The sequence below is a fragment of the Scomber scombrus genome, chromosome 6, assembly GCF_963691925.1.
Source record: "Scomber scombrus chromosome 6, fScoSco1.1, whole genome shotgun sequence".
Lineage (NCBI taxonomy): Eukaryota > Metazoa > Chordata > Actinopteri > Scombriformes > Scombridae > Scomber > Scomber scombrus.
The window spans coordinates 31,361,579-31,386,868 of record NC_084975.1 but is presented as its reverse complement, the minus strand read 5'-3'; the positions used below and the strand labels follow the sequence as shown (position 1 = coordinate 31,386,868).

Below are 25,290 nucleotides of genomic sequence, written 5' to 3'. Positions count from 1 at the left end.
ACTGATTAAGAAATTATAGATTATGATGAATGTTTAATGAACACAGGTCAAACTTGTACATTTGCATTTATAAAAATGTGTATCAGTTTCACAAAAGAATGATGCATTTTATTTCTATTTTTGTATACTGTGGGTCACAATAAGAAAAGTAATAATAATGACATAGCGCTCAATAACAACAGGTTTTATTTTGAAAAGCTTAGACCGGAAGTCACCGGAAGCCGCTGCATCTCTGTCAGTTTGACAGAAGCTGAAACACACGGCAACATTTTTAACTGTAAATAAAAGTGCAGTTTCCAGCCTGCGTCAGACAATGCTGAGTTTACTGACTAATTATTAAAAACCAGGATGTGTTGTGTGAACTATTATCAGCACTAATATCCCTGCACATGTTCTGCTGTGTGTTGCATTAAGCGGAAGATAAAAGGCTGCTGCTGGGAGAGAAAATTAATTAAGCCGAATGGACAAGAAAAATGTCCAATAAATGCAGCATGTTTCTAAAGTTAAAAAAAATAAATAAATCGCTTTAATAATCGTGATTTCAATTTTGACCCAAATAATCGCGATTATGATTTTTTCCATAATCGAGCAGCCCTAATGTGTATATATGGTGTTTTCAAATGTAAAAATCGTATGAACCGTATGTAAGGGTTAAAGAGCATCATGAATCCACTGATACATTCTTATCAGTTTCATCATCAAACAGCTGGTTACATTTTGGATCCAGCTCCGAGCCAGCAAAACAGCTGGATTTATGAGGCTCTGACGCTAATGAGCTTATAACACCAGTATATTATAAATGACTATTAGATGCTTCTAGAAAAGTTTTAAAAGGTGCTTCAAATTTGGTGAAAATGTGTGAAAGCTTGATTTTTCTATCTGGTTGTTTGGTTTTGCTTTATTCAGACTGCTGTGAAATCCATCATTTGTACCACATCATACAGGTTTTATGTGTGAGAGTGCTGTAAAGTAACAGCTGTGAAGTCAGTGTGTGAACTCACTCTGGAGGTGTTTTCCAGGCCTTGTCTCTGTCTCAGGATCTTGAGTCTCTCGTAGTAAACGGCTGGTTTCAGTTCTTCGTTGTTGCTGCTCAGGTTGGAGTCAGCGCTGTGCTGAGGGATCACTGCACACACACGCACACACATTTGTTACCCCCACAGTCCTGTCATCATGGTCACCTGAGCTCAGAGTGATGGTGGTTATTACCTGTTGAGGTCTGGATGCGAGCTTTGCCCTCTCTGTCAGACTCGATCATACGGAGTCCTCGCTCCACGTAGCTCTGGAAGAACTGGGAGGTGTTCTTGAGGAAAGGCTCCAAGTCTACATCTGAGTACTTCTGCTTGTACTCATACAGCTCTGTCAAACCCTGGAGAGAGATTACACACATTAATACAACATCATGATGTTTTCCAGCTGCTTCTTCTGTCTGTAGAGTTTAAAAAGTCAAACATAAACTTTCAAATGCAACAACTAGTGAAGTAAAGAGGATTGGAAGAATTGGAGCTGCAGTGACCTCTTTCGTGTTCTCTTTGGAGCCGATCTTCTTGAAGATTTCAGTCAGAATATCACTGACCTTTGCCTTTGACATGCGATCCTCCTGAGAACAAAAACACAACACACACACCCACAAACACTCTTTTCATATCTACAAAAGCTACTGAATACATTTGAATTTTTTGACCTTTTTTTGACTTTGAAATAAATACTGAGGTGTGTATTTTGTGTGTGTGTTGCTCACCGTGTGCAGACCAGTCTTCTCGCTGCCTCTGTCAGATTTGTATCCAGACAGGTTTCCAGAGTGTTTGACCACCCGCCTCAGATGAGCCTCTAACTCTGACTCGTTACGATTCTCTATCATTGACAGGTGGTCCAGGATCTGTGCATCAATATATAAAGACAGTAAAAAAAGATGAGTAAATTATACTATAATGCTCACAGTACTATTAAATTGTGTGTGTGTGTGTTACCTTGGCCCCGGTGAGCTTGCAGAGTGTGTGTAACAGGGTCTTGAGGGTTCTATGTGGCATGTCACTCTTGAGCTGCTTGAGTTTCTCTTTGGGGAAAACCTTCATGATGTTGTGGACGTCCAATAAGATCCGGTCCAGGTTGATGTTGTTGATGGTCTCTGGGAGGAAGCGGATCATCCTCCACAGACACTGAACACACACAAAAACAAACATCCTGCTATTACCAACCCTGTGGTCTGATCACACACACTTCACATTAAGTTTCCTATGTGATATGTGGATGTAAGGACTATAGTATAGGTTATATATAGATAATAGTACAATTATAGTCACAGTTGCACAATTATCTTTCACAAATGTATTTTATATTACAGATGGATAAAAGTCACATGAGCATTTTTAATAATAGGTTTTATTGTAATTTCCCCTTCACATATGTAGGCTTTTGTTTTTAACTGTTTCTTCTTCTTAGTATTATAAGATGATTCATTTTATTGATGCCATGTGGTAAAATATGACTTATGTAGGCAATAAACTTCAGTGATTTTATCATCAACTGTCAGCCATGCCTCATTTTTAATCACCTATTCTAATAATTAATCTAATTTTTCATGCAAGTTGAGAAAATCTTGTCTATTATAGTAAAAACAATGCAAGAAATTGATAACATCTTGTATACAGGTGTTAATCAAATTATATGTCAAGTTAATCTTTTACAGTTACCATTTTTACCTTCCGTACCAGTGTTTACTCAACACAGAGAAGAGGAAGCAGCAGGATGGAAATGACCACATGACGTTTTGGGGAGTGTTCCTTCATAAATGGTGTAATGCTCCTTTTCCTGCTTTGTTGCTGTTGCTTTACGTTGCACTGAAAGCTCAACTCTTAACTCACTGCTACTTTGAACTGGTAGAGAATTAAATGGAAAAGTTTCACTTACAATTAACAATGTTCATAAGTAACTTTTTTTCTACCTCCTATTGTTTTATTGCTTGTGTACTTACTTATTCATTGTTTTTATTCTTTTTGCTCTTTTTAGTTTTACTATCCACTTGCTGCTGTAACACTGTACATTTCACCACTGTGGGACTTCTCATGAGCATATATACCTGTATGGTGATCTCAGAAAGGTTGCATTAAGTTTGAGGTGCTGGATCCAATGCTTCAATTTTGGATCCCTCAGCCATTATGATTCTTTTAGTTAATGTCATGTCACCACCCCCCCCCCCCCCCCCCCCCCCCCCCCCCCAAAAAAAAAAATAACAAAATAAGGAGAGTTGCCTTCATGACATCATGTGGAACTTTGTGTACCTGAACTTGTTGCTATGGACATTTTTATTAAAACATCTGTCTAGTTTTGTTTACATTTCTGAATTGTCAATAGAAAATCAATGTAGCATAATGTCTTTATTTTGACTTTTAAAGCACAGTTAATAATGACATTGGTTGATGAACCTCAGTGTGTGTCCTCAGCTGTGACAGGACTCACCTTCATGACTAGTTCAGGTAACATGGGAGACCCAGCTGTTGTGACTAAACTCTCCTGAAGCAAAACCAGCAGAGCACTGCAGAGACAGGAAGTCAACAAAATAAAACACAAACCACGATGCTGTGAATACACTGTATACAGTCTGCTGAGTTGAGGAATTTTGGAGTGAGTAACAACAGCAAACAGCAAAAATGGGAGTCTTATTAAATACAGGTTAATTAGTATTATGTGGCTTTATATTTACAGAACAGATCATTAGGATTAAAGGGCTCTTTCTGGATTCTGATCATGATGTCAGGGTTAATTAAAAATGTCCTGCAGACAACCAGCAGTGTTACATCAATAAATAAATGTTGGGGTTATAGAATATGCTACATAATTCTGTGCTCCTGAGCAATTTAAAAGTGTTATTTTTATTTTGATGGGATCCATTTGGTTAAATCTGGAAGTGCTCACCTGAGTATGTTGGTCTGGTCAGACCTCTCCATGACTTTAATTACCAGCAGGTTGACAGATCTGATGAGCTGCTGTCCCTCTTCTATGTCCTCCACCCTGGCGTCCAGCATCAGTGTGATCAGACCGTGCATCAGGTCCTTCAACACGCCCATAGACGCCTCTCTGGCCAGAGGCTCCATAGAGAACAGCTGGTGACACAAAGGACAGAAGAGCTTGTTAAGACATTACGATCTCTTCATCTTCAGTGACATCAACAGGCTACAGACAGATCAGGTGTGTGTGTGTGTGTGTGTGTGTGTGTGTGTGTGTGTGTGTGTGTGTGTGTGTGTGTGTGTGTGACTCACAGACAGCATGTTTCCTATGATGCAGCTGTACAGTTTAAAGATGTCCCTCTTGTCCAGCCGGTCGTCAGCCATGTGTGTGTTGTAGATGAGCCTCAGCTGCATGAAGGTGGCGATGAGGAACTGGTCGATGTGACCTGACATGACCTCTGCTTTGTCTTCCTGCCGCAACACCTCATCAATCTGTAGGGGACAAGACACATGTCTTATAGCAGGGAACATTTTGCTTTGGCAGGGCGGCACAAGAATGTAAAAAAAGGAGTGATGAGAAGACTGTCGACATATGACACCTTTTCTCTTGTGTTTCTAGACTTGTGCATTTGTGGACATGTAAGGAATTATTAATGTCATATTTCTTTCGTTTGGTGTAATGTTTTCCAAGGAGAGCACAGTTACCTTCAGTTTAAAAGATAGTCGGTCATTCTGGAGAAAATGTGTTGATATGTGAATGAAACACCAAAGTAAATACACCCCTCCCTTCCTGCTCCCTCAGATGCTCCACCCTGCCAAATTCATTGAAATGTATTGCCATGGCGACGACCAAAAGAGAAATATGGCGGAATCAAAGTGATGTGTCAATCCCTTTGGGATTAATAAAGTACTCTCTTTCTTCCCATTTATCAATTCAGCCAATCACAGTAAGATACAGATGTTTAGGTTCCACAATGGCAGTTGCTGGTGCCATGAGCCAAAGATGATACTGTGTGGTAATCCCAAATCCAAGTTTAAAAATATCCCTTTATCTGTGATGTCAGTGTCATTTTTTTATAAAGTCTGTGGACATTACTGATGAAAAATGTCTGAGAAAATGTGTCTGTCTAGATGTGTGTGTACAGTATAAAGTACATATTATATATACATATATAGTATGATAGTGTTTGAAGTTTGTCTATTTGTGCGTACAGTGTGTATACTTGTATGTCTATGTAGACTATGCAGGTTTACATGGGTGACTAAGTTTATATGTATATTCACATATATGAATTTCATTTTTCAACATTTGAGAGTTGTAGAAATATAAATGATGTGTTTGACCAGCACAGAGTGTGTGTGTGTGTGTGTGTGTGTGTGTGTGTGTGTGTGTGTGTGTGTGTGTGTGTGTGTGTCTGTGTGTGTGTGTGTGTGTGTGTGTGTGTGTGTGTGTGTGTGTGTGTGTGTGTGTGTGTGTGTCTGCATGCATTATACCTGTGCCAGTGCCTGTATGCTGGTGTTGATGTCACCACTCGCCACCTGAGAGATGACAAAGTTGATGGTGGAGGCTGTGCTGTTGTGGAGGTCATCAAAGTGAGGAGAGACAGCTCTCATCCTTTAAAAAGATAAACACAGCACAGAGCATCCATCATTAATCACAACAACATATAGCTCTAAACCCTTCCTCTCCCATGATCCACTGCTTCAGCCTGTCTGACATACTTGGGTTCGGGGATCATGATGGGCTCCAGCAGCTCATCCAGCTTGTGTTGGACGAGGTCCGGCAGCTCACACACTCTGCTCTGGTCCATCTCGATCATGTCCAGGTCTAACTGGAACTCCTTGGGGATAGATGGGTGGGAGGGCTCGCTGTGCTGGGCGTTCTGACGGGCTTGGCTGGATGGACGAAGGGATTGGAGGAGAGATGGTTGGAGATGGAGAAGAACGGAGGACAGTATAATTAGTCCATGTATGATCAATCAGTGCCTTTGAGCTCCACTCCTGACTGACACAAGCTTTTACTTATTACTTTGACAATCTAGGACAGTTTGCGGATTTATCTGCAAAGTGAATGTATTCAGAGCAAGGAGGTCAATAAAAAGGATTCCAAAAAGCATCATTTATGTTTTTCACCTCTAACACCACATACATCATTATGCATTTATGTATTTTTATATTTGAGCCCAGTCCTTGAGGGCACCTGAATTTTATTGTGTGTTTTGTACAATGACAATAAAAGAATTGTATCTTATTATGTAGTAACTTTGAAACAGTAAAACATTTAGATGAAGAGCTGGGTTAGTAGGTTTATCCTCCTGTACATCCCTGCTTTGAGTCTGATGTCTGTTTAGGAGAACCTCTAATCAAAGTATTTAAACGTGTGAATAGTGTGTCAGGAATGGAGCACATCAGCACTGATCTAAAACCAACATGAAGTGCATCCTTTGAAAGGAGGAAAATACACCGAAAAAAGACCTTGACAACTGGAATAAAGAACAAAAATTCTCTTTAAAAGATTGTTGGCCACATTAATGATTAATAATCACCATTATTACCTCTAAAGATTCACATTTACACCTAATGAAAGACATTTTAAACTAACTGACATGAGCCATTTCCACAAGTAAGTAGTACATTTACTTGAGTAAATCACTCCAAACTGCTGATGCCTGTGCAGATTGTTCACATCAACTAAAACCCACTGGTTCTATTTAAATGTGACATGTTTTTAATTCCAATGTGTTCTGTCTTGTGATGGAAAACAAAACTTCAAGATGTCTCCTAATGCAACACACCAAATAAAGCCTTTACCACAGTCCACAATACAATCTAACCACGTGATAATGAGAGTCAGCTCTTAAGCCTAATGTGATTGTGTGTGTATACTATACTGTGTACTACTAACACTCACATCACACCAAGAAACACCGCATCTCATTTCTTCTCTTTGCCGTCACCTCCGACCTTCCACCACCTTTACACACACACATTTTCTACCAAAAACTAGCATCCAAAAGTCTGTTCTGTGCGTTCCCGTTTGCACTCTCAGGAATGGTGTAGGTTATATTAATTAGATGCACGGCAGAATAAAAAAACCAAAGCGACATTTGAACGGCAGTTTTCAGACTTGAGGAAACAACAGTGTTCTTTGTATTAACTGTTGTGTGACTGATGTTTGATGACTGTCTGATGGTGTATATGACTGAGTTAGATGTGATGAAGGAATGAAAAGGAGAACAGTTTCCACAGTAGATACATCTATTGAGTGTTTGATGCCTATTTATGTTATACTTCAGAACATAAGCACCATCATCAGAAAATTAAGTTTTATCTCCTTTTGCTTTGTTCTCTCTACTGCAGCTCCCTCTCCCTCATTCACTGTCTGAAAATGAGTCACCAAACTTCGCAGCAAAGTCTTAACAACAAATGTCTCCCCCTCATTCTAATATCAATACTAAAGTGTTTCTTTGTTTCATGCCTGAAGCAGCCATGGTGTACGTTTAACCAATCAGAAACCACCCGCTCTGCAAACCCCCAACACCCCATTTAACTCATTCCTTAAATCATTGTTAATATTGTGTTGATTGGCTAATAAATTCAATATGGTATGACACTGTATTATATATATAATTCATCTATTTTTCCAAGGATAAGTTCCAAAACATCATGACCGACCAAAACTATGAGAACCATAAATGGAAAAAATGAAAATAGGCATCAGCAGCCCATAATATTAACCAATTTTCTACTTGAAACTGACTTTTTGAGGATATTTAATCCATAAACTTTTTGTAGCTGACAGGGCTGAATAAGTGTAAGTAAAGGACAATTCATTTACACAACATATACACATATACACGAGGAAGAGGATGAAGGAGGCAGTAAGAATGAGATATTTTAATGTGACGGCGAGACATTTTGAACATTAGTCTGGTGCTTTATAGCAGGGAATAAGAATAGACTCTTATTCTCCACCATGTAAAGATACACGACTAAAACTCAAATATCAAAATATGTTCATTAAATGTTAAGGATGATTAGTAGTAGATCACATTCAGAGAAAGAGTTGTTCCGATGGAAACAGAAGAGAGGGCAGGAGGAGGAGGAAGAGGTACTCACATTCTATACGTGCGATACATTATCCTGCTCCGAAGAGGAAGGCAGGCAGAGCAGAAACAGGAAGAATAACACAGGAAGAAAGATGAAGGGTTAAGAGACGGGCAGGCAGCCCATCAGCCAGCCAAAGACAAACATACAGGTTGCTTTCACAGAACCAGCTCATGAGAGAATTTAAATGTGCCAATTCTCTGGATCTGTGAGAGCAACCCAACATGCAATGACTCAGTAAAAACAGGACGAGAGGAAGGACAGATTAGTGCCGAGCAGAAAAACAAACACACGACTGATGTGACATTCCACTACAGTCAAATGACAGCAGTTAATCCACAGCTTGTAGGCTGAGATAATTGAAGAGGTGGCTGGCTGATAGAAAGAAAAACATGCTCATGATAGACAGTTAGAGATGTCAGGGTTTTACACACCCTAACCCTGAAGTCACTCATTCGGGATTTTGGGACATCCAACACACCGAGCTGCAAATACTAATTAACACTGATTTCATGAGGTTTCCTACTTTTATTTTGCACAATACCCGTTATCATTAACTCTTTTTTTCTGAAACACATTCATATTTACCCTTTTACTGTTTACAACTATTGTTTATAACATTTGTACATTCATAGAGACTGCTAGGGATGTAATTCCATTATTTGAATAGGGAGAGATAGTTGACTGTAGACAGTAGTGCACCAAAGAATGAGCCACCAGTTGTATTTTCATTCCATTCAGAGGCTTGTTGATTGAATCCAGTGTAGTGTTATTATTTCAAGACTAAAACATATTATAATCACTGAGTAATACTGAAGGCACAAGTGGTGTATTTAACCATTTCAGACAGGAAACAGCTTTTTTTTACTGTACTAGTTTACAATCTTCCATCAACTGTTATGTATCTAAATCAGATTACAGATAGCTTCAATTTACACCGTTTCTACCTGGTTTGTAATATTTGAGATTCAGAATGTTTGTAATGTAAGCTGCTTGGTCCCTTAAAAAAGACTATTCTGCTGCTGCTCGGGCCTTGGATAATTCAAGAAAAAGGGTTTATCTTTCATCAATCCTCACTTCTCTCCGTTGGTTTTTATTAGTTTTAGACAGACTCCTAGCTACATTATGGATCTGCTGGTGGCCTGTGAGCCTTAACACTGCCTGAGATCCTCAGACAAGAGTCTTTTGGTTGTTCCTCCTACTCTGGCAACTTAACAAATTGTGAGGTAACATACACGTTTCTAAGATTTCTGTATGATGACATTTTAAAACAGTTTATATGTGCCTGATCGTTTGAATAAAATATCCACTTTATTTTTAGTGATTTTAGAAATGATCATTTTGCTGCTTTAAAGTACTCTTATTAGACAATGACTAACTCATTTCTCATTGTTTGTCCTTGACATTCTTCTGTCGTCTTATGTCATGGTGGGCACATAAAAAGACAAAAACACAGATTTGAGTATAATTCCATGCAAGTGCAGCAGAGCTACATTTCTATGTGCATCCTCAGGCGTTTCTTATTGGAGGTGCATAGGCTGAATTTCACTTCTCCCTGCAGAGCCGCTGTATATCAGAGGTGACCTACTTGAGTTTGTTGGGGTCTTCCTGTGCAGGCTTGCGGAGGAAGGTGGCATTGGGGTTGGTCGGGTGCTCCCTCTGAGTTCTCTCTGCTGCAGCCGGCTTGGCCGGAGGTGCGGGCGTCTTCTTAGCTGAACGTTTGATCCTCTCCTCCAGCATGCTCATGTCTTTCTCCGACAGCTGGAGAGGACAGGGGGGAAAGAGTTAAGTAAAAGTGTACACAGTGAGTCTTATGACATCCTGCATCGTAATCGTCGATCTTACATTTCCTATTAGTTTGTAGACTTGTTCTCCGCAGACGTTGTAGACGGCCACCACGGTGTTCAGGGCGGCGTTACGGACTGACGTGTCTCTGTCTCCGATGTGGACAGCGATCTCCTTCAGACACTTAGCTGGAGTGGGCTGGCATACATTCATCCCGTAGCTTTCTATCAAACAACCCAACTCCTCCAGACATTCTGAGAGGGAGAGAGACAAATAAAACAATGTTAGAAGAGTTCACTTCCAGTCCTTTGGACAGAGTTTGGCCTAACTATTCTTCTGTAGAGACCTACCAGCTCTTTGTTTGGAGTTCTTGGACTTGGTTCCATCCATGAGGAAAGGGAAGACCTTGGATGCTGGGTAAACTTTACACAGCATGGTCAGAATGGCTCGAACGTCTTTACGAACCACGTCCTTTGACTCTCCGACCTAAGAGAGGGGAGGAAAGAAAAGAAAACAGTGTGAAAAGCTTTACGTGTGTGTGTGTGTGTGTGATTCTGTTTATGAGCGTGACGCGTGCTGACCTTCAGTATGAGGTAGGGGACGAAAGAGTTGGCCTCGTACTCAGTGAGGTGGTAGTTCTCTCTGTTGAGCATGACGAACAGCAGCTTCAGATACTCCAGCACCTTCATCAGGACTGTGGTGTTGGTGTCGAAGAATCGCAGGGTGAACCACTTCATGATCAGATCCAGACAGCTGATGGTGGCGTCGCTCTCGCTCTCTAACCTCTGTCAAGTACAAACACAGATAATTTTTTAAAACAAATACCTTTGCAGAAATGAGAACAAGATAATGTGTCATCTTTCAAAAGAACACACAGACAGAAGTGTGTACCTCGATCATGACTCCGATAGCTTTAACATGTCTCTGGAAGTCAAAGTGGTAGAGCTCGTCCTGGAGCCACTTGGCAAAGCAGGTGGACATCTGAGTTTTCAGCTGCTCCACATATTCGTCTCGAGGGGTGGTGAAGTTCCACTTTAAGATCTACGAAAAGACGTTTCAGAAAAGAGAGAAGACAATCAAATTCGAGCTCATTTCAAGCAGCATTTCTGCTCAGTTTGGTGTCGGTCAGCTTCAGTAGGAAGGCAGTCGACAGCTGAAATACAATGGCAGCAAACTTGGGTCAATGAAACCAACTGATGTAGATGACATGATGTACAGCTGCATGTTTTCTGCATCTAAAACTGCCAGAAATTACCACTAGTACTTCCATATGAATATTTACTCGATATGACTGTATTACAAAACACTGCATATATATGAATGTATTGTAGATGCATTAAAATGCACAGTGCTCAGACCTAGTGCAAGTTTGGTTGCTAAAGCTGGCATTCAAATCTAGTTATTACAACATGCACAAAAAGGTTAATACTAGTCAATTTGATGTGACTATCTGAATTTAACAGTGGCAAGAGAAACCGACTGGAAATAGCTGTGGACACTATACATTCGACTGCTTCAACTCTCATAACCAGAGATGAGACCTCGTCAACATAACGTAAACTGAGTGAAGAGAAAAGTGTGCAGATTCTTTGCTCAGTCTTTCCAGTGTCTCTGCCTGCCAGCAGGAGTGTGCAGGTATCACACCAATTCTAGGTTTGGTCAAGACACACAAACGGTAGCAGCAGGTGGATGAGTGTGCAGAGGATTTCTGCTCCATCTGTGCTCAAACGGATTATTAAAGTGGATACTTGTGTTCTATTTAGTTGACGCACATGGTCAATAGCTGTGTGTGGTGACAGCCTTGTAGATGGTGCATGTCTTTGATTAAAATAATAATTAAAAAAATGTTTTTTAATCTACATATATATTAACTTATGAATATTTAAGTATCAAACTTGAGTTAAGAAAAAGCATCAAACACACAGAAAATGCTGCCTACATAAAGTTAAAAAAGAAATATATCTGTTCATTTTGGACAACATATAGGTTGATAACGATGTATCTGTGATAGGCCAATATCAACCGATAATATCAACTGGCCGATATATCAATCATGCTCTATTAATTATGTAGAAATTACACTAAAGAGCACGGACTAGACCTGCTCTATGTGTAAAGTGCCTTGAGGTGACTTTTGTTGTGATTTGGCGCTATATAAATAAAGTTTAATTGATTGATTGATAGACCAAATGAAAATCAGACATCAGCAACTTCTCCTACACCAGGACCACAAAATGTTATAAAGCCAGGCAGGTACCTTCAGCTGCTTCTCCTCTTTGATCCTCTGCTCCTTAGCGTTGGGGATGAGGACGAAGATTGGCCCAGACCTATCTTCATCGTCCTTCACGCCTTTAGCTGTGGGCTTCTTAGCAGCTGCACCCTAAGAGGAGAGCCATAATCACAGTGTGAGACCAAGAAGGAGAGAGTGAACCACTGTGTGTATGTTTTTTCATTGGCTTTTTTCGGTGTGCATATTATAATTGTAACATGAAATAAGCAGGTGTTAGTGTAGGTTAACAGTGTGTGTGTGTGTGTGTGTGTGTGTACGCTGGTTTTGGACGGTGACAGACAGTAAGAATAGAAACAGGAGATACGGCGCCATTATTCTGAAAAGATCTCAGTGAGGTTAAACACATATACACACAGTGCAGGAACACTGATGTGATATTTTTTCAAAACATGCAAAACACATCCAAAAACACTCTCATGCAGTGGAGTGACCTGGAACCTTTACGTGACCCTTCATCTCTGTGAGCATGCACATGTGCTCTTTAATTCACCCTAAGTCAGCATGTTGTTACTTGTTAAAAGCTTAAAAACAGACGTCTCGTTCACGCTGATCTGACTCCACCTAACACATGTGAGTCCGTGTGAATTTGATGATACAGCTGGAGATTCGCAGTGCCGGTATTAGTAATTCATTCGAGAGACGGAGGATTAGGCCACCGGTCCGAGGAGGAGAAAAGCTGGGCGGAGGTTAAGATCTGTCGGGGCTAACAAGTGTCCTGTGAGGAAACTCTGTTCATGATGACTCTAGAGTTTCAACAGCGGGACACCTGTTCCACATCTACCTGTTGACTGCCAGCAGCAGCCTTCCCTTTGCCGGGGGGCTTTTTACTAGCATTACTGTCCTTGTCCTTGGAGGGAGGGGGAGGGGCAGGTTCTTCTTGAGGAGAGGGGAGCTGAGCGAATAGAAAAACCACATCATGTTCACACTTCACAGTCGAGGAATGACAGATGAAAATTAAATGAAGTACACAGACAAAAATAAATATGAATTGAAATAAATGTGAATGACTGATGCGCACAACTGACAGGACTGATAATAAGTCAAATACAAATGGTGGATGTGTGAATAAATACACAAGCACAGATCTTCTCATGACAGTCTAAAAAAGGAAACCTGCACTGAATCTCTCGTATTTATTCAGTTGCACAAACAGTTAGAAAACAATGGTGGCTATAGCTTTTATTTACCTGACCTGCAGAAAGAACTGACAGTTATTAGAAGCAAGTTTTATTAATATGTTATCATTATCCCATGTGTCTTGTTTGCAACAATAATTACAAACTCCTTGTTTAACCTCTGGCTTGATACATGTATTATAAATGTCTATTTATATGGCACTGAGTTTGTTTCACAGTAATAGCCTCTCAGCTACTCTAAAAAGGTAGATTCCGTCACTTTCCAGCTGGACATTTAACCCTCACATACTGTTCATATTCTGACCCACAGTCACAGTATTTCCTCATATTTAGTCTCTATAACAACTTCTGAACTACAGATAATTCATAAAGACCTCATCAGTCACAAATAAACATGATGAATCCTTAATTAAGCTTTCAGAGAGGAGAAAAAGTTTATTTTCTAGTCTGGTCCAATGTTACATAATAAACATGAGAACAAAACTATTTCAATGATTATTATTGAATGGAAAGAATTAACGAAATTTTGAATAAATATGGGTCGAAACCAGGCGGGGAGTTCTGGTCCTCTGAAACGATGCCAACGCGGAAGTAACTTAAAACTGCATTCTATCAAAAGGCCACCAGGGGGCGACCGTTTTGGTGTCAAAAGGACTTCCTTCTCTATACAAGTCAATGGAGAATTCACCAACTTCTCACTTGATTTCTAACCTCAGTAAACGTTTTCAAAATGTGTTTATGTTCTCAATCGCTAGTTTAAAGCCTTCTTCAATGCAGTATGATGTTCATTTGTGAAATTTTGGCCTCACTGATTTTATAATTGATGATAAAGCAGGGTATGCATTAGGGCGTGGCTACGTCGTGATTGACAGGTTGATTGGTTCACAGGTTCAGGAGGTCGCCTCATGCTCCTCCTGATGCTCATATAAGTAGAATCCCTGTTTTTATTTTTCCCGGCATGCACCGGAAATTTTCAAGATGGCGCTGCTCAGATCCGAAACTATTGGCTTCCGAGCAGCAGTCCACAAACCAATGGGTGACGTCACGGATGTTACGTCCATTTTATATACAGTCTATGGTCGAAACATGACAATTTCTTTTTGTTTTTTTAAAGTTGAAATATCTCCTTTTTTGTCTGTTCACATTAGGGGAAGTCATCAAAATTCAGGCAATTTTGGGTCAAAAAAAGGTCAAATTTGACCCTGAACAGTAAGTAAGGGTTAACTGCCTCACATTGAAAACCTACCAGGAGGCATCAACTTTTGAATTTTTCTCAGAATGGTGAGTATTTCAAGACTCTTTTGCTGTGCTGATGGAATTATTGAGTCAATATAGCAAAGGAATTCTATTCCTACAGTATTTTATTAACAGGCTGCCTTTGTTTATGCCAGCCACAGCTACTTTAAGACTCAGCAATTATTTGAGAATTTACAGTGAGATCCCTCCTCCGTTACTTTGTACAACACGCACACACACACATACCTTCTTAGCGGGCGCCCCTCCTCTCACTTTCTTAACTTCAGGTTTACTGTCAGGGAAGTCCTCATTGGCTGGCTGAGACCTGGAGGCTGCAAAGGAGAGGAACTTATCAAATTATGTGAATATATCTCAGCAGACTGATTTTAAGAAAGATCTATCAAAGAGCACATGATTAACTGATTCTCTGTTCTGAGGAACACAGCTGGTAATCAGTTGGACTTCAAGGAGAACTCCACTCATTTTCCAGAGACTATAAAAATGAGTGACTGGGACTGTAAATGTTTCAGATATCCACTTAATATGACTCAGACTGCTGAAGCCTCATATGAGCTTCACATCTACTTTTAAATGACTGTGTGGTCACACTGTGGATTTTGTCCTCCATCACTTCCATTGAAAGCACATTTGAAGGAGATCTTTTAATAGTCAGTATGAACAGGAGGAATCATTACAGAAAGGAAACCTGTTGACTGTTCATATGGACACTTGACTGCTGCTTTAAGACATTTTAAGAAAATAAAATGCAAGAAGAAAGCTGATGAATTTAATTTAAAAAAAAAAGGTAACAAGTAGAGTTCATTGCTTCCCATGTCTTGCTTTTATAATATTTCTTGGGGTTAAATACCATCAAAACCAAATGTAGTGAAACATATCTCCTCTTGATAAACATTTAAATTACTGAATGTCAAAAAAAAAAAAATTTAAAAAAGAAAAGAAAAGAAGAATGACTGCTTGTTTTTCTCTCTCCATATTTCCTGTATTTCTTAATCTACCAAACTAGACCAGCTGTCATCTGTTGCTATTTTGTTACTGGAGATTTTTCTAAATTTCTGGACTTGGATTTGACAGCACAGAGAATCAGCCATGTGATCAATCCAAACGTAATCGTTGTGATGTGACACAGACCTGAGGCAGCTCTGCTTGGCTCTGCAGAGCCTTTTCCTCCTCCAGCTTTGGCAGGAGCAGCAGGTTTAGCTGGCATCACTGTTCTGGCTTTTTCCAACATGGTTACCACCTGGTCCTTAGAGGCAGGCTGGGGGGAGACGAGGAGAGAAAGGTTCAGCTGTCAGCTATCAGACACAGTTTAACACCTCTGCTAACCAGTTTAATATATGAAACAGTATACTGAGAGTGTCACACGTTGTACCTTGAGTTTCCCAGTGGCCTTAGTCATCTTATCGTATCCCAGGTGCATCATGAAGGTGGGCAGGGCATCCTGGGCTTTCTTCCTCACGTCTCCATTCCTGTCCTCCAGGCAGGCGTAGAGCTGGGGGATGCACAGCATCAGATCCCCAGGTACTGTCCTCAGAGTGGGCAGCTTCTCTGCTAACCATCCTAACACCTGCAAGATAGAGAGAGAACATGTTTCAGTTCAGGAATATTATTCACCTAAAAGTCTCATTTATAGCCTGAGGGTGCAAGAAAATGATTCCTCTCTCCTGAACAGCTGAATACTGATTCTCCTTGTTAAGAGAGTGGAGCGTGTGTGTGTGTGTACCTCCTGTCGTAGGAAGGGATTCTCTCTCTTCAGCTCCTCTGACAGATCTTCTCCTTCTAGCCACTCCTTCATCCCGGTCTGCTCTACCCAGGCCTGCACAGTGGCCAGAGCAGCCGCCCTGACATTCGCCTACAGAGGAAAAGACAGAGACATCATCATTATCATCATCACACAGCCAAGACTACATCTCTGTATTCAACATTTTACTTGAAATAAGCAGCCTTTTTCTTTTCTTTTTTCTTCTTTTCTTTGTTATTCCTCATTCTCTAATACAATTTTTGTATATTTTCAGATTGCATGTTCTGCACATGAGCTGTACTTTAATTCATTTTAATGAGTTCAAAGGTTTGTAATGGTGCAATAACTCAAATGATAATTATGTAGTTTATTGAAATGTGATTGTAGCTTTAATAAATATATGGATAAAATACTAAAAAAAAAAGTGTAATAAAAGTAAAATAAAACAAAATAAAAGTCTGATATGTAAACAAATGAGCTTTCAACACAGGTAGTCTTACAAACCAAACACTAGCAGGGATATGTGTAAGATGTGAGTGTCACTGTACCTTACTATCTCCCAGTACAGTGATTACAGGGATTCCCAGTGCTTTAACATGCTGCTTTAGTCCAGGTCCCATTGCTGTAGCCAGCTGCTGCAGGATAGTCAGGCTCTGCTGGACCTGGAGAACACAGACACAATGTTCACAGAAAAATCTTTTTAAAATCACATTGTTCTTCTTACATCCAAAACTTCAAACATCTGTATCACTTTGGTTTAGTTCCGGTTCTGACTGACTAATAACTGCATTCAAAGCTTTTTTTTCCCCATAGGAGAAGTTATGTTACATGTATGTTGACAAATACTGTAGGTCAATAAACACTTAAATATCTCTATAGATTAATCCAGATTGTAGGCACTTCCAAACCCATGTGACATTACACTGAAGAATCTCATTTTTAGCACTTTCTCCTAGAAATACAACCAAAAGAAGCAGTTACATGTTGAAAACACATAAAATTTCATTAAAATTAAGGTTTTAATCATTAAATTTAGTATTTCAGTGAAATTTTGTCAAGTTTTAACAGCTGTGTGCTGTTATGAACCGCTCCACCAAGACAGAAAATTTGAGTGAAATCGATTATACTTTTCATAAATCTCCCTTACATCTAAAGCAGGAGTGATCTATCTATCTGCTAGCTTGGTAGTTCATTTAGTATGTGGTACCATGTTGGTTTTAACTTTTATGGTGAATTTCTTCAGATTACAAAGCAAGAAATCATGAAGTTAAATGACTAAAATCATAAAGAAACAAGTCAAGTACTCCTGGTTCTTACTAATTTAGAACTGTTTCAGATGGAATCCCTTTTCCTAGATCCCTCACTAGCCTTGTTATGGACTCATAATGCAGGAGCACAGGTCAGCTCTCTTACTAACCAGGATCTTGTTGGAATCGCCTAGTCGTCCTTTCAGGGCCAGAGACAGCTCTCCTATGTTGGCTGTGATGAATTTGGCCTCTGAGATGATGGCTGCAACCTCGTCAAGACCCTCCTTCCTGATCTTCCAGTTCTTATCCCCGATTTTAGACACCAGATCGGATGTGATCTTGTCGCTGATGGACGAGACAAAAGGAGAGAGATAAGTTTCATAAAGTACAAATAGAACAGAGATAAGAGACAGTACATTTAAATCAGAGGCACTATGCTGCATCCCCATCATAAACCAATGAAATACACTACTAACACTTCATTGGCTGACTTTGATTCAATACTGAAACTAATAAGTTGATTAAGCAAATTAAACAGAAAATTAACTTGACTGATTAATGGATTTCACAATTGTATTCAGTTTAAGCCATTTGTCAAACAAAAGTCACGCTCGTACTACCGTAGTTTCAGCTTTTTAACAAATAAAGATTTGCTTTTTCTGTCGTTTGTTTACCTGATATCTGTTCTGGGCAGCAGGTCCATGATGTCCTGTCCACCTCCTCCTCCTCCTCCTCCGTCTTCTTCCCCCTCCTCTCCATCATCACCCTCCTCCTCTGCTGATGCTGCCTTCTTGGTTAATCTGATTGGAGCTGGTGGAGACTGACCTTGCATCTGTGATGGAGAAACACATACAGGTAAAACATCTTATTTTCTTTTACCCTGGCCTTTACATAGCTGAAAACTAACCCATATTATCTCTGTCTCTACCTTCTCAAACTCAGCATCTATCTGTGCGAGGAGAGCTGGCTTCTCATCCTCAAAGAACATGCGGAGAGGAGCTCCCATGTAGAGGTACATGACTCCCAGCAGGGTGATGGCTGCCGTTCGAATAGCCGGGTTAGTCGCTCCCAGAGCCGTCTTCACATTGTTGATGAAAGCCTTCACATTGATACTAGAGAAGACAAGAGGTCAAAACGTCAACAGGCATGTTTAAAAAGTGCCATAACACATTTGTGAGAGTTATAATGAGGGCTGCAAGTTACCCAGCAAAGCCAAACTCCTTCATAGCATTAGCCAGCCAGTTGAGAGTCTCTGCCTGGTTCTTGGGGTTCTTCTGTGCAAACACCATAGACATAGCCTAACAAACGAGAGACAAACAGCGTAAATACAGTTGATCTGTCTTCGGGGTGTTTTACAGAAGAGAGAGAGAGAGAGAGAAATGAGCTAACCTGTTCTGCAGTCCATGGCAGTGAACAGGCCTGTCCAATAGCAGTCAGTCCCTCTTTGGCATTTCCGCCACATTTAACATCTCCGACTTTATCCACCAAGCCGTCCAAAACCACGGTGGCGGACGTCTTGGAAAACTTTCCCCTCTCTGCAATGAGAGCGACGATGTGGAGCTTCATCTGCATCACCTACACAAGGAGAGGAGAATATAGCATTGGTAGGAATTCTGATTCTATAAAATATGATATGAGACAAATGAAAGCACTACTACTTTTTTTTTTTAATTTCGACATTTGAAAGTATTTTTCTGGAGGCGGTGTTACATTCAAACAGCAGCTGCCAGATAACAGATCATCAATCTGTTATAGATGCTTGAACAGTTACCTGGAAGTTGGTCTCCTTCCAACCCGGTTTCTTGGCCAACATCCTGACTAAAGCCTGGCAGGGCATCTGTGCCTTATCCATGGTTTCAACAGCCTGCAAGCAAATATCAAGTCATGGATTAACATTCCTGTATGCTACCATGTGGCAGCTAGTGACCGCTTTAACAGCCTTCAACATGCAATGCGGAGTTTGATGTATTTCAGAGTCCAACTAGTGTGTGTTTCTTCAACATTGATTTTTCTGTGACAAAAGCATTTCATATTTACTGTAGTATAAAGTATGTCAATGTGTGTTTTGTGAGAGTTATTTAATAGTGCCATAGTCAGTCAGTTACTAATGAAACAAAAAGATGTTACCCTCTGGAACTCCTCCATACTGGCCAGTCTCTCCTTCCAGTTAGAAGAGTCCAGTTGCTGTAGACAGGAGGCAGGAAGGACACCTGCTGCCAGATCCTCACACACCTCAACCTGATATGACAAAACACACACACACAGCGACATTTTAATGATGTGAAAAACCAACAGCAACATCATGCAGAATCTCAGTCAGAGTAAGAGTCATAGCGCTGTGGGACACAAATGACACTGAAATGATTATTGATATTAAGAATAATCACAGTGTTTGACCATGCATGATCGTGCTGTGACTGCAGCATGATCCTGCATGTCTTGTCTCTCAAGACTTCATTCGCAAAAAATGTATCAGGAGGGAAGGAATAGAGCTACATTTCCGTCATGGCACAACCTGAATAATGAGAAGTGAATTTGAAGAAAAGAAGAAAAAAAAAAAGAACCACCAATCATAAAATAAACAAAGAAAGTAATTAAAGACCTGTTTTATAATGATATCAATCAAAGTATGAAAGTAGGATGGAAACCAGTGGAAATTATGATGTGCCCTTTTAAAAGTGATATATTTTTTTTTAACAATAATTGATGGAAATAGAATTGAATTTATGTGACCTGGACAATGATAAGCAGTTTCCAGCAATGGTGATGTGACACACTTTTCATGTGAGAGCTGAACGTTAAGGTTCCCTGTGGAGTTTTTACCACTAGTGATGCTGTGGAGCACTTTTTAAATGAGTGGGGTCCATGTTGTTTTTGTACACATTTCTGCCAATGGTTTCCCATCGTTCCACTGATCTACAGGTGTCTAATGCACCAAAAAATGCTGCAAAATGCCAGCGAAAAGAAACGAAGAAGAAGAAACCAGCTGACAAGTAAACAATGTGGATTTCAAATTTTTTTAGACTTTTGTTTACAAGAAAGTTGTCTGTGTATGGACTTACCGACAATTCAGTCTCTGCGACCTCTTTACTATCAGCGCCCTTTTTGGCTTTCCCACCAGCTGCAGCAGGTTTGCCTTTCTTAGGTGGACCTGACGACTAAAAAGAGACAAGAAAAAGCTTCAGGTACAACTGCCATTGGTTATTAAATTCCATGAGTCAGTAAATTCGGGGTACAACTGAGACTTACCTTGCCGCCAGCAGCTGGGGTCTTCTTGGGTGGGGCTGTGGATTTGGGTGGAGCCTCAGCAGCGGGAGGAGCCCTAGCTACAGGCTTCTTGTCTCCAGCTCCACTTCCTCCTGCACCCTTCTTCCCTCCTGCGAGCTCCACTTTATCGGCGCTCTCCTTTATCTGTTAACACATTCGACACAGGGCAGAGGTTAGCAGAGAAGGAGTTATTCAAACGGAGGAGCTTTCTTCTGATCCTACTTTCATCCTCATTGGTCCGCCGAGCCTCACCTTGTCCAGTTTGAGTTTATCCAAATCGGAGAGGAAAGGGTTCACAGCTTTCTCTCCCACCACTTTCATGGCCGTCCCCAAAGCTTCAAAAGCAGCATCTCGCACCTCTGGAGCCGAGTCATTCACTTGCTGATGGAGTTACAGAGAAAGGAGATAAAAACATGACAACATTGATGCTTCCTTTTCCACCATATAATGACAAATGTGTTAATTACCAAACCATTAACAAGAATAATGATATAATTCTAAGATGTTTCCACCCAGCATGTGTGTACCTTTATGAGGGCAGCACAGAGGGGTTTGAGGACGCTCTTGGGCAGTGTGGCCTGAGTGCAGTGTCTGATGGAGCGGGCCAGAAACAGAGAGGCTTGCTGTTTAATGGAAGGGTTCTTATTGTCCATCACTCCCAGGATGTCCTCTGACAGGTTCTGTAGAGTGGTCTGGGGGAGGAAAAGGAGAAAGAAAAAAAGATGATCAAATATGATATTACATAACCTAAAAACATCAACAATCCAACTATCCATCAATCTGTCCAGTTTCTATTAGCTTATCATCTGTTATGCATTAGAAGGAAGTATAGGGAGTCAGTAGAGTGCTCTATAAATATCAGTCATTAAGTTAGCAATAGATACAGGAGGGTTTGCAGCAGCTGTGCAGAGTGAACTGAAAAAGGCTTTTTGAAAGCCTACTGATGGAAATACAATTACAACACCAACAGCTTTGACCAAGATGTTATATGAAGTCACAATGTTGTAACAATGGAGAGTGATCCTACTAACAAGTATTGTGTGTGATGTATCTTATTGCTCTGTATGATAGAGTTCCACTGCAGATTTTCAGACATATATAGAAGCCCCCAGTGGTGAGCATGAAAGATATTTTCAGACTTAGTGTCTCTGCCTTTCATTTCCTTGTGCATGCCAAATAATTCTTTCATTACCCTGCTGCTGTTTCATTTTTCATTTGATGACTAAGATTGTGACTCTACACTTACAGTGAGGAAGATGGCGTCGATGGCCTCCTGCAGAGCCTGGACAACCTGAGGCTTCTTCTCTTTGAACTTCTCCAGAATGGTTGGAACCACCTGCAGATACACACAGAGATTTCATTTAGTGACCTTCAATGATTTTCAAATCAATGTTGCATTGCTTTATTCCTGTTGTTGTTCCATGAGTGAAGGGTTGTTTAACTCTTCGTGGTTCTAATGTTGGATTATCGCAAAATGATGGACTAAATATTCAATGTCAAGGACAGAGTATGAAGCAAATGGTGCTGTGCCCAAGAACTATAATAATAATAATAATAATAATAAAATGCTTGAATATGAGTATTCTGAATTATTTTGTTATTGTGTTTATTTTTAATTTGTGTTTTTTCCTCTATGTGAAGCACTTTGGATCAACTATGTTGTGTTTAAAGTGCTATATAAACAAAATCAAAATATTTCTTTGTTAGTACTGACTGACTTAAAAAAATGGCAAAAGATTTATATTAGAGGAAAAAAAAAAAAAAAAAAAAAAAAAAAAAAAGGAAAATCACCAAATAATAATTTCCCAAAATCATACACAGCTCCTTTATCTTCACATACATGAATGTAGAATGCAGAAGGTACGTTTTTTTGATACTGGTTATTAAACTTCATAACATTGCTGTGAAACTATTAAAAGATTCTTTTAACTTACTTGTCCTGCATATGTTCCAAACTTCTTCCTGAGACCAGCGGCCAGTCCGGCTAGACATTTGGCTGCCAGTGACACCAGCATCACGTTTGCATCTTTCCCCACAACCTACAACATAACCATCAGAGAACAGTCAGGTGTTACTAGATTGGCCCTTATCTTAATTCAGGGAGGGTTATTGTTTGAGTTAGGACATTACATTTTGATCATTTGTTGGTCTTAAATGTCCACAGTAACTTCCAGATTATAGAAAACATGCAAATGACATCACTCTGTACCTTCTTCAGGGCTCTGACCAGGTCTCCATAGTCTCCATTCTCTAGTTTGGGGTTCTTGGCCAAAGCTTCTATAGCCTCAAGAGCTTCTTTCCTCTCCTGCCACTTTTTAGCTTCCTGGAAAGACAGACAAGAGTCGGGTCACATACACGCCAACATTAATGCGTCCATCACATATACCTTTACATTGGTATATACTGTGGTTCATTAACTTACTATTTTGTCATAGAAGTCTTTGGGCATCTTGGAGAGAATCTCCACAGCTTCCAGCAGTTCATAAGGATCTACTGCTGTCACTGTTTCCTCCTCATCCTCTCCTAAAATAGGAGGAGGAGAAGAGAAGACATCAGCGTCTGACTTCAAAACCACCATCTCAACAACAAAGTATATTAAGTTGACATTTTATTGTAGTGTACAATTCCAAGTCTATCATGGAATCAGTAACAACATAAATTCAGCAGTCATATCCATTTTTAAAGCCTGATATCAGAGATGTATATACTGTGTACATGTAATCCAGTATTATATTTAACCGTGGCAGTTTATGACCTAGTTAAACATACCATCGGACTGTTCTCCTTGTGCTTGTTGTTGTTCAAACTTTGCCTTCAGGTCCTGCTGGGAGCGCAGGAACCGGCTCTGCTTGGGAGGAGATGTAGGTAGCTTCACCCACTCCTCCTCCAGTTCCTTCAGCTGCAGGGACAGAAGACAGAAAGACATTGTTAAGCTGAACTTTAAAGTCTATGTTTATGTGTGTTTATGTGTGTTTATGTGTGTGTGTGTGTGTGTGTGTGTGTGTGTGTGTGTGTGTGTGTGTGTGTGTCGCACCTGAACAGAGTTGATGTTCTGCAGCGGAGGTCTCAGAGCGTCTCGGATCCATTTGTAGATCTCTATGGCGAGCTGCTTGGCTTCGTCTCTCACCGCTTTCTCTCTGGACTCGAACTGTTTGGGTAAAACCTTCACTACCGGCTTCAGAGTCACTATCTTTGATCCGTACTCACTGAGGGAAGATAAAACAGACAAAGGTGTGTTAGTGTGCTGGAATCTGGAGACAGAAGACACTGCCAGAATGAATCTAAATGCTACTGATCTGCTCAGTGTGGGCGTTTTATTGGTATTTTTACTTTATTATTTGACTCTGGAATAGGATTAAAAACAAGTTTGAACAAGTTTTATAGTGTTTAGATATTTGTTAGAAATTCCTAGATATGACCCAGCATCTCAGATGAAGTAGACAGATACCCAATAATGATTAGACTGACAGAAAAGATGTTGAGGTTTGGTGCATATTGATTTTTTTTTAAACACTGTGTTCAAAAATAACAGTTCAGTCATAAATAATAAAAGCTAATATGGTTAGGAAGTAAGCAGACATGTGTGTTTACATCAGTGTGAAGCAGCACTGACCTGAGAGCCTTCCTGAGTGCTTCGAGGCAGGTCACTACTATCTTGGGGTTCTTGTTGTCCAGTCCTTTGAGCAGCTCGTCTTGCACCACCTCAGCCTTCTCTATCTCTATGTACATCAGACAGATGTCAGCGCCCAGCTCCTTGGCCCGGGCCTTCGGCTGGTTGAACACTTTGGTCACCACGCCTGACACCACCTCACCCGTCGTCCTGTAGTAAAGAGGCACAGATACAATCAGGCTGTCAGAACACACTGATATACTGCTGTACAAAAAAAAAAAAAAAAAAAAAAAACGTGCATAGATGAGTCTGAATTTAGCCAGCGGCTACTTTCATGTGAATATTTAAAGCATTAAACCCAACCACAGTGCAGAAAAACATTAACACATCCATCCTAAGTTCTTTAAAAAAAAAAAACATTGTTGCATATAGTCTGCTATGTGGAACCATATTATTGTATTGTAATGTAAAGTCATGTAATGTACTGTAATGTAATGTATTTGAATGTAAAGTACTGTATTTGAATATATTGTAATAAAATATGCTGTAAGGTTCTGCTTTTTCTAGCAAACGAAACATTGATCATTTGTAGAGAAAACTGAAATGTTACAAAAAGGTCAGAAAAAAAGAAAGGAGGAAAAAAAATAGACGACTACGACTAGAGGTCATGTCTTATAACCTAAGCAAGCTAAAGATAAGGCTCTGATCCCCACTACAAGTGAATAACCAGGGATGATTGATTGACATGTTACTCAACCGTTCCTCATGTTGTGCCACAGGCTCTAACTTGCACAGCAGTCAGATCAGGAATGTGAAAAACACTTCATTTTGAGGCTGCAGCAGATTTACATAATTCAGTTTGGACTTGGTATCAGTTTCATGCCAAACCTAGTGACAGGTGTATATTGA

General features: G+C 40.1%; 1 protein-coding gene across 3 annotated transcripts in view; it reads right to left on the bottom strand.

Annotated features, from left to right (window-relative positions):
* The window catches only part of ckap5 (cytoskeleton associated protein 5), a 36,004-nt gene that overhangs the window by 2,756 nt on the left and 7,958 nt on the right, over positions 1-25,290 (bottom strand). For 2 of the 3 annotated variants that reach the window (XM_062420329.1, XM_062420330.1), the window contains exons 4-43: positions 24,385-24,591; positions 23,806-23,977; positions 23,541-23,670; positions 23,194-23,294; positions 22,981-23,094; positions 22,706-22,810; positions 22,018-22,107; positions 21,299-21,463; positions 21,024-21,152; positions 20,754-20,915; positions 20,567-20,662; positions 19,632-19,742; positions 19,276-19,368; positions 18,894-19,079; positions 18,708-18,802; positions 18,433-18,616; positions 18,179-18,336; positions 17,675-17,849; positions 16,806-16,919; positions 16,240-16,368; positions 15,889-16,083; positions 15,648-15,774; positions 14,745-14,830; positions 12,908-13,018; positions 12,094-12,216; positions 10,728-10,877; positions 10,418-10,621; positions 10,187-10,322; positions 9,897-10,090; positions 9,640-9,812; positions 5,667-5,840; positions 5,439-5,559; positions 4,257-4,436; positions 3,913-4,100; positions 3,457-3,532; positions 1,968-2,156; positions 1,739-1,876; positions 1,514-1,597; positions 1,207-1,366; positions 1,002-1,123 (exon numbers count right to left, since the gene is read on the bottom strand). In XM_062420329.1, the coding sequence (XP_062276313.1) occupies positions 1,002-1,123; positions 1,207-1,366; positions 1,514-1,597; positions 1,739-1,876; positions 1,968-2,156; positions 3,457-3,532; positions 3,913-4,100; positions 4,257-4,436; positions 5,439-5,559; positions 5,667-5,840; positions 9,640-9,812; positions 9,897-10,090; positions 10,187-10,322; positions 10,418-10,621; positions 10,728-10,877; positions 12,094-12,216; positions 12,908-13,018; positions 14,745-14,830; positions 15,648-15,774; positions 15,889-16,083; positions 16,240-16,368; positions 16,806-16,919; positions 17,675-17,849; positions 18,179-18,336; positions 18,433-18,616; positions 18,708-18,802; positions 18,894-19,079; positions 19,276-19,368; positions 19,632-19,742; positions 20,567-20,662; positions 20,754-20,915; positions 21,024-21,152; positions 21,299-21,463; positions 22,018-22,107; positions 22,706-22,810; positions 22,981-23,094; positions 23,194-23,294; positions 23,541-23,670; positions 23,806-23,977; positions 24,385-24,591 (5,647 nt within the window). The remainder of the gene's footprint in view (positions 1-1,001; positions 1,124-1,206; positions 1,367-1,513; positions 1,598-1,738; positions 1,877-1,967; positions 2,157-3,456; positions 3,533-3,912; positions 4,101-4,256; positions 4,437-5,438; positions 5,560-5,666; positions 5,841-9,639; positions 9,813-9,896; positions 10,091-10,186; positions 10,323-10,417; positions 10,622-10,727; positions 10,878-12,093; positions 12,217-12,907; positions 13,019-14,744; positions 14,831-15,647; positions 15,775-15,888; positions 16,084-16,239; positions 16,369-16,805; positions 16,920-17,674; positions 17,850-18,178; positions 18,337-18,432; positions 18,617-18,707; positions 18,803-18,893; positions 19,080-19,275; positions 19,369-19,631; positions 19,743-20,566; positions 20,663-20,753; positions 20,916-21,023; positions 21,153-21,298; positions 21,464-22,017; positions 22,108-22,705; positions 22,811-22,980; positions 23,095-23,193; positions 23,295-23,540; positions 23,671-23,805; positions 23,978-24,384; positions 24,592-25,290) is intronic. The other variant, XM_062420331.1, reaches the window with a different exon arrangement.